The sequence below is a fragment of the Lolium rigidum genome, chromosome 6 (genome assembly GCF_022539505.1).
Source record: "Lolium rigidum isolate FL_2022 chromosome 6, APGP_CSIRO_Lrig_0.1, whole genome shotgun sequence".
In the NCBI taxonomy this organism is placed as follows: domain Eukaryota; kingdom Viridiplantae; phylum Streptophyta; class Magnoliopsida; order Poales; family Poaceae; genus Lolium; species Lolium rigidum.
The window spans coordinates 6,635,153-6,643,459 of record NC_061513.1 but is presented as its reverse complement, the minus strand read 5'-3'; the positions used below and the strand labels follow the sequence as shown (position 1 = coordinate 6,643,459).

General features: G+C 42.6%; 1 protein-coding gene across 1 annotated transcript; it reads left to right on the top strand.

The window, feature by feature from the left end:
• The first annotated feature begins 1,183 nt into the window (after positions 1-1,183).
• LOC124661671 (MACPF domain-containing protein At4g24290-like) lies at positions 1,184-6,881 on the top strand. The gene is made up of 7 exons (XM_047199547.1): positions 1,184-1,459; positions 2,051-2,289; positions 2,789-2,990; positions 3,458-3,526; positions 3,610-3,796; positions 4,841-5,007; positions 5,854-6,881. The coding sequence occupies exons 1-7, from the start codon at positions 1,199-1,201 to the stop codon at positions 6,547-6,549; spliced, it is 1,821 nt and encodes a 606-aa protein (XP_047055503.1). The 5' UTR covers positions 1,184-1,198; the 3' UTR covers positions 6,550-6,881.
• Positions 6,882-8,307: the final 1,426 nt, after the last annotated feature.

Sequence of the window (8,307 nt, the reverse complement as noted above, 5' to 3'; positions counted from 1 at the left end):
CCATCCATCCAAGGAGACAAAGAAGACCCGACAGAAGACTGAAACCAAATTTGCCTCTTCTACCATTCACAGACCCTGCCCGCTGTCATATTTTTCGCCCGATTTACTTTTCTATTTATGCAAAGATGCTTCTCTAATTTTGGGTCCAAGTAGTAGTTGTGCTAGCAGCCAAAGAAGTCGTAGAAAAACTTGAAAGAAAACTAAATCACAGACGAGAGATTACTCTAGATTACTCTAGATTGAGGTCTAGATTTCAACCTAACCTCAATCTACCCCAAGTCAATGCCTCTCATGAAGAGACGCGCATGTAGCGCAGTGGTTGTGCGCGGCAGTGGCCGGCCAGCCCGTCCCAGGTTCGAGTCCCGTTGGTGGCCGAATTTTCTGGGATGTCTCACCGGGGCTCTGGGTCCCAAATAAAATCCCCTCCACACATATGTGCCACAACTACTAGCTTCTAGGGACACTCAAATTATGTGTGCTGTGTGTATAGTTCTAGAGTCTAACTTGTGCACTAGTGGTGTACGTGTGTGTGGTGTGAGTGTGGTGTTGAGTTAGTGCATAAGTTCAGATACTACAGCTGTAACACAGATCGAGGGGTCTCAAAAAAAAAAAAAAAAAAAAATGCCTCTCATGAATTTTCCCCCTTTTCCAAATCAATGCAGCTCATTTACCACCAATAATATCACTGTATATCTCCCCAGCTACGAATAAAAGGCCAAAAATAATACTGAAAAAATACTTACTAAATTGGATGTCACTGTCTCTTCCACAGCTCCGCCATTCCCGTGGGCTCTGGCTCTACCTTTCCTCTTCTCCCCTCTGACCATCTCTCCCGCCGCTCCCGTGCTCTTCCCCACGACCCACCCCGGAGACGAGCCGCCGCCGCCGTGCGGCCACCGCCCGCGGCCCCACCGCGACCCCGCCTCGTCGCGGCGTCCGCCTGCCCCGCCGCCGCCGCCGCCCCGTCCGCGAAATCTCGGATTTTGATTCGCAAAGGTATGAGCTTTTGGTCTTCAACTGATCACTCAACCCCACCTAACTTCCGCCTGTTTCCGTCTAGATCCGCCGCTCCTAGTCCCCGTAGTTCCACCCGATTCGGCGGGGAATTTCCGGCCGTTCTTGACCATTTCAGCTGTTTCAGGGTTCCAGCTGCGGAAGGGTCTAGGATTGGAGGTTCCGCGCCGTGGGATGTGCGAGGATGGCCGCGCGTAGGCTCGAGTTGCCTCGGAACGCCGCGGAGTCCGCCGTCCGGTCCATCGGCCTCGGCTACGACGTCGCCGCCGACGTCCGCCTCAAGTTCTGCAAGCAGCGCGGCGAGCCGCTCATCGAGCTCGACCGCGATGGGGTTCAGGACATCGTGCTCCCCGGCAGCCTGACCGTCGCCGGCGTGCCTAAATCGATCAAGTGCGACAAAGGGGAGCGCATGCGGTTCCGGTCTGATGTCCTCTCGTTTCAGCAGGTATATATGCTTTCTACCAGTTCTGGGTGTTATCAGGTCGGACATTTGGAAGAAACTATAGGATTCTATGCTTTTTACCGGTTTACTAGCAGGATGCATTTTCTGCCTGCAGCATGTCTAGCCAACAGCACTTATCTCAGACACAGGCAGTCTTCTTTTGATTGGTTGACTTGGATGAGGGGGTGTGTTGTGGTACATAGATGAACTACAGATTTACACTAAAAAATCTCAACCACACATCCGCATGCCAAAGTTTGTCCATTTCCACCTTATAGAGCATGCGTTCAGTTCTGGTCATGTTCAAGTTTTGCAAGAAATTATGATTTATGCGCTGTAGAAGCATGAGATGTACCCTGTTTCGAATGTTTCTATGCTTGTCGATGATATAACATCACTCCCACTCCCGCTGAATGTTGTGTTTCACCAGTATACTCTTTTGTCCACATCAATACATCATGTGTGCTTTTCTAGAAAGCTGTCATGGAAGCTGCTTTAAATGGTCATTACAATTACACATATAGATGGAATGTTTGCTTTCTCTTTACAATGTTTGGACTGGCCACCTTCCTCAATTCATGAATCATTTTGCAGATGTCGGAGCAATTCAACCAGGAGTTATCTTTATCAGGAAAAATTCCATCTGGTTTGTTCAATAATATGTTTGAATTTACTGGATCCTGGCAGAAAGATGCTGCTAGTACCAAGTCACTTGCTTTTGATGGCTGGTGTATCACACTATACACTGTTGCTCTCTCGAAGGCACAAATTGTTCTACGGGATCATGTCAAGCAGGCTGTTCCATCGACTTGGGAACCTGCTGCTTTGGCAAGGTTACATCCAGATCTGATTCTAGTTTTACCTAAAACCATGTGGCAATCAAAAATACTTATGTGTTTCTCTTTTTCAGTAGTCCTAGTAGTGTCTAGGTTTTACTGCCATTTTTTTTCTGGAATTGCTCTGATTTTGTATGATACATTCATGTTTGTGGGTGGATAATTTAGAGCTCCCACATCTTGCAAGCTGTCCACCAGAGCCATTTTTAGTACTCCCTCCGATTCATATTACTTGCCGTTAATATATATGTATCTAGACACATTTTAATTGTAGATACGTCCATTTTAGCATCAAGTAATATGGATTGGAGGGAGTAGTTACAAAATTCATGTGACCACTTGTAAGTAGTGTCATTTTTTTACAGTCAGCTTTGTAAGCATGTACGATTGGATGTACAGTTTTCTCATCAAAAGTCAAAAAACTTGCAACGTCAATCATTTTTCCTAATGCTTTTGTTCATTAATCTGGACCTCAACTTAATTATTTACCTCGCAGGTTCATTCAAAAATATGGGACACATATAGTTGTTGGTGTAAAAATGGGAGGGAAGGATGTAATTTATTTGAAACAACAACATTCATCAAGCTTACAAGCCGTTGATGTTCAAAAACGATTGAAGGAGATGTCTGATAGTAGATTTCTTGATGCAAATGGGCAATCTGACATTAGCTTCAGAGATGCATACGGGAAGGATAAGGTTTTCACCCCTAGCCTCTACACTTTCTCTGTCTTTCACCTATTCTTGCATATTTTTATGTTCAACAGTTGTGATAACTTAACTAGTATCTAGCCTTACCATAAGGTGCTAGTTGTGCAATCCACGTCTGTATTTTGTTTTTCCAAGGAGCTTCAGCTTTCAATCTGTAGAAGTACATCATAGACAGTTCCAAGTTCATTAATTTGAAAATTTGAAATTGAAATATACACCTGCGGTCTGTGCATGTGCCAATTTCCTTAGATAGTAGACACAGAAAGGGCTGAGGCGTTTGCCAACAGCCTTATTCTCGGTTCCTTTTTCAAAGAGGCAAGAGCAATTTGTGCATAGGTTGTTCACTTGAATTCAAATATCACATCTTGATTATATGGCAGTCATATATTTTGGGTACAAAGGGTAGTGGTGTATTTTTATTAGCTCAGTGATTTAAGTTTTCGTGTGCGGTGCAGAGTGATAGAAGAGAGCAGCGACTGAGATTTGTGGAGTCCAGCCCACTAAATTCTTACGCTTCGAAGGAGGTATAGGTCTTTGTGTTGATACAGTTTATTTTCGCTGTTCATATGACAAGTCATATTTATATTACTAGTTCTAATTATCTCAGGATTTGGTAATGATGCCTAAGCGACGAGGTGGAAGGGATAAAGATATGATTTCTCACGGCGAGTGGCTGAATAGTGTTCAAGCAGAACCTGATGTTATCTCAATGTCTTTTATACCTATTACTTCACTATTGAATGGAGTTCCTGGAAGTGGATTTCTGAATCATGCAATCAATTTGTACCTTCGTTGTAAGTACAAATTTTCAACCTTGCAAGCCGCTAGTAATTTATCTATGTCTCACTTCTTACCTATAGACACAAAATATTGAAAGTTTAAACTGCATAAGTATAACGAATAATATTAAGAGAGCCTGCATCTTCTGCACCAGTACTTTAGTTGTCTATTAATGTTGCTTATTACAGAACAAGGTTACGTCTTTGTATTTTTCACTATTATTTTTGCCCTACAGAATCCTTGTTATCGGTTTATAGTTCATGGTAGTGCCTAGAGTTAGAACTTAAGAAATAAACTTCCATTTTCTCTCTATAGATTGTTGAGTGTAAGTTTTCTATAGGCTATTCATGACTTCAGAACCTGCACCCTTCGCTACCTAACGGTTAAACAGAATAGGGAGCTGACTTCTTCTTTACAAATGAAGTCTCTATTGTTTAGTGATTCTATCGAAATGGTGTTCCAGGAGAATATATATTAGAAAGTTTCCTGCTTTGTTCACTGACTTCACTCCCTATATATTTGTGTCGTGCGGAAGTACCACTCTGTTTAGCACATGATCACATCATCATCCTGCATTGGTGATGGCATTGTTAGCGTATAAGCACATTTATGTTAACCAGTATTATACGTATTCAGTTCTTTGTACTGGAAATGTATTTCATCTCTTGTACAATATATATTAGAGAAATACAATGTCCACCGTTGTGGATTACTCCGTCTTACATGTATCTTCTGCGTTAGTAATCATGTTTATCATAACTGCAAAATCGTTCACTATCAATTTGTGTTTCATTATGGATTCTTAATGTCATCAAATTCTAGTCTATGCTAATGAAATAATGAGCTGCAAATGAATTAATAGAAGTGTCACTTTCAAGGAAAAATCTTGACTTGCGTAACATTTGAATTGCACCCTTTTGAGGTTACATGCCATCATTCTACCATTAGTACATAAACAAACATGTGATTGGAGGTAGCAAACAACATCATTTTGTACAACAATTGAAGGAATTGGATGATGTATTCATAACTGGGTGATATATTTGAATTTCATGCAGATAAGCCCCCAATTGAGGAATTGCACCAGTTTTTGGAGTTCCAGCTTCCAAGGCAGTGGGCACCTGTTTATAGCGACCTCCCTCTGGGTCCTCAGAGGAAAAGGCAAAGCAGTGCATCTTTACCAGTAACTTTTATTGGTCCAAAGCTTTATGTTTGTACCAACATGGTATGCACACTTTTCATATCTTCATAATTGAAACAATGTTCATCTTGTATATTTCCTTGGTTTTATTCTTTGTTATATGGAATCATGATCTATTAAATGTGCATTGGAAAATAGTTTCAGGTTTCTTGGAGATAAGATTTATGTGACCATTCCAAACCTTGTGTGCACATAATTTATAGGGCTTATCATTCCATAGACAACATTATCGTTAGACAGTTGATCTTTTTGATGACCAGCTGATGCTCGTAACTCGCAACTGAAGTCAGATCACATACGTAGATAACTACAAACACGGTAAAGCTGAAACTGTGGTCAGTATTTATACATGAGAATAAGATCTATATGGAGGAATAAGATAATGCATTAAACACGGTAAAGCTGAAACTGTGGTCAGTATTTATGAAGATAAATTGGTAAAAAGTAAAGTGGAAAACTCAAGTGTGCAATAGTGAAGCGCAAAAAGCTGAAACTGGAAAAATATGGAGCATAGTAATCTTGTACTAATCCAACCCTGGTGGCATTATCAATACTGGAGGTGTTAATCTATTCTATTTGGGTTTATGTGCATCACAATTTATCATGATGCAGGATTGACTAGCAGTGGCTGTATTTGGTAATGATGAAAATGGCAGTAGTATTAGTAAACGGCATATTAGTGTTACCAGTTGTTAACTTTCAACAGTTCGTATAAAGAATATACTCTGACAAGCAGTACGAAAAGAAGAAAGCAAACTTCTCTGTAATGCAAGCAAATTTTTATAACAGCTTCCAGTGACATATGAGTTTGATTATCATTTTTATGGATTTTTTGTCCATCTTTTGAGCATCTTCTGAAATATGGTGCAGGTTGATGTGGGCAAAAGACCAATTACAGGACTCCGGTTGTTTCTTGAAGGAAAGAAAAGCAACAAATTAGCTATCCATCTCCAGCATCTCTGCTCTCTTCCTCAGATAATTCAGCTTGAGGATGACCCTTACAATAACCAAAGTCCAGAACCATACGACCGCAAATACTTGGAACCAATAGGATCGTGGAAGCGCTTCTCTCATGTATGCACAGCACCAGTGGAGTCAGAAGATTCCTCCATCGTCACTGGAGCGCAGCTAGAAGTGATCAACCAAGGTTTCAAGAAAATATTGTTTCTTCGCCTCACTTTCTCCAAAGTCCTGAACGCTGCCCCTGTCAGGCAGCCCGAGTGGGAAGGGTCTCCGAACCTGATCCAGAAGTCTGGCCTCATCTCGACCCTCATCAGCACACATTTCTCCACGGCAGCCCAGAAGCCGATGCCCCGGCCCGCCGACGTTAATATCAACTCAGCAGTGTACCCTGGCGGTCCGCCTGCCCCAGTGCAGGCCCCAAAGCTGCTCAAGTTTGTGGACACAACGGAGATGATGCGTGGCCCCCAGGATCTTCCAGGCTACTGGGTAGTCTCGGGTGCGAAGCTGCACATGGAGAGGGGCAAGATCTCCCTGCGTGTGCGGTATTCGCTCCTGACAGCCATGCTGCCCGACGATGAGGATACGCTTGATGATGACTTTTAGAACTAGAGAAAGCAAGCGGAATCAACCTCGTCGGCCCCTTATTCTTTTTTCAATGTGCAGCTAACTGTGAGATCCCAGATGAATGGAAGGGTTTATGATTTCCATTGCGTCTGTGCTCTCGTCGTTGGTTTCTGTTGTATACACATGCATTGTGGTTTCCAAACATGTAGGCGTTCAGGACTGAGTGTTCTGTCCGGAATGGAGAGAGAGAAAAATTTGTTGCTGTGGCGTGGACTTGAGTTGACTAGGTTAGATGACAAGACTGAAATTATTTGTATATACAAAATGGAGCATGTAAACTGTTTTTGGTTGTATGGTACCGAGCGCGTCAATCTTTCTGTCTCACTACTAAACTAGTGAACTCTGCCCTGGGTGTTCTGCCTTTGCCTGAAGACAGAAGAAATTGAGTTGTGCGCTGAAGAGGTAATCCATTTAGGTATATTACGATATTTTTGTAGCATTGAAAGGCATTTCTACTAATGATTTTCGTTCTGGGTTTTTTCTGTTTTAAAATAATTTGATATGTGTCTGCTTGTCAGCGTAGGTCCCAATCATGGGATGTGACGTTATGGCAAAAGATTTATGCGAAGTTCAAAAAAGTTAAGACTTTTGTACAAATACACCAGGGTGAACTTTTATTAAACAATATGTTAGCATAGGCTCTGCATGAAAAAGATAAAGGAAATTGTTGCCCTAGAAGTAAAAAAAGTATTTCTAAGTTGTTCCACATATTTCTTGTTAAGGAATTTGTTCCACATGTTGATTAAAACTTGTACGCTCAGATACAGAATAATTTTTCAGATGTTCGATTTTTCAGATTTTCTGAAATTTCCACACCACAATAGCTCTAGGAGCACTCAATTGAGCTAGTTCTAGTGGAAGAAGGCGAAGCTCGGTTGATCGCAATTCTTTTCAACCAACACTGCAAAAAAAGACCATCTTCAATCAACACTGTGAAAATAAAAATAAAAACATATTCAATCAACATGGTCACATCCAGTACTACGGCGCCTCTATGGGCTGAAGCGGAACCTCCCCTTGCTGCTCCCCGTCGGTATTTCCATAGATGCAAGTAGCGACGGCGCCCCCGCAGAGACAGGTCTCGGCGAGGAGGATCCAGGCGGCGAGCCCGGCGATGAGGGCCTTGCTCGTACCCTCGAGAGCGGTGGCGAGGCCAACCAGGAAGCCGGCGAGTGCGAGGACTGTAACCGTCACGCACAGCAGCAGGCCGCACCTGCTTTTCTCGTCGGGCTCCGCCGTCGCGACGATGTCGGGGTCAGGGTTCTCGACGTCGGCCATGTTCACCGTACCGTCGGGCGTCGGCGTCTCTGGCTCAGGCTTGTTTCCTGGAACTGTATGTTTGTAGGCGAGACCGGCTGTCGGAAGGACATTTCCTTCCCTTTTTTCCACTTTTCCTTCCTTACTTCCTCTTCAAATCTTGACAAGCTGAAGTATCGTTGGGTTCCAATTTTGAGCCCGGGGAGAATTCCAACTCGTGCTCCATTACTACCATTTACTGAAGAGAAAAGATATAAATGGTGCTCCCTCTATGCCAAAATTCTGTGCGTATACGATTTTTCAGAAGTCAAACAAACTTTGAGCAAGTTTGTACAAAAAGATATTAACATCTAGTGTTATCTATATATTGACTATGCAGTATGCACACAGCAAGTTTCATTGAACTGAATCATATGTCCATCTACATATGCTTGGTTTCTCTACTTCCTATCAGCATATGCCCTATGGACACATTCGATT

Excerpts from the sequence above, each read along its gene's own strand:
- LOC124661671 (XM_047199547.1), top strand. The coding sequence starts at position 1,199 with ATGGCCGCGCGTAGGCTCGAGTTGCCTCGGAACGCCGCGGAGTCCGCC. Across the intron at positions 2,991-3,457 it reads ATGCATACGGGAAGGATAAG|AGTGATAGAAGAGAGCAGCG; the intron begins GTTTTCACCCCT and ends TGTGCGGTGCAG. Across the intron at positions 5,008-5,853 it reads TTTATGTTTGTACCAACATG|GTTGATGTGGGCAAAAGACC; the intron begins GTATGCACACTT and ends AATATGGTGCAG.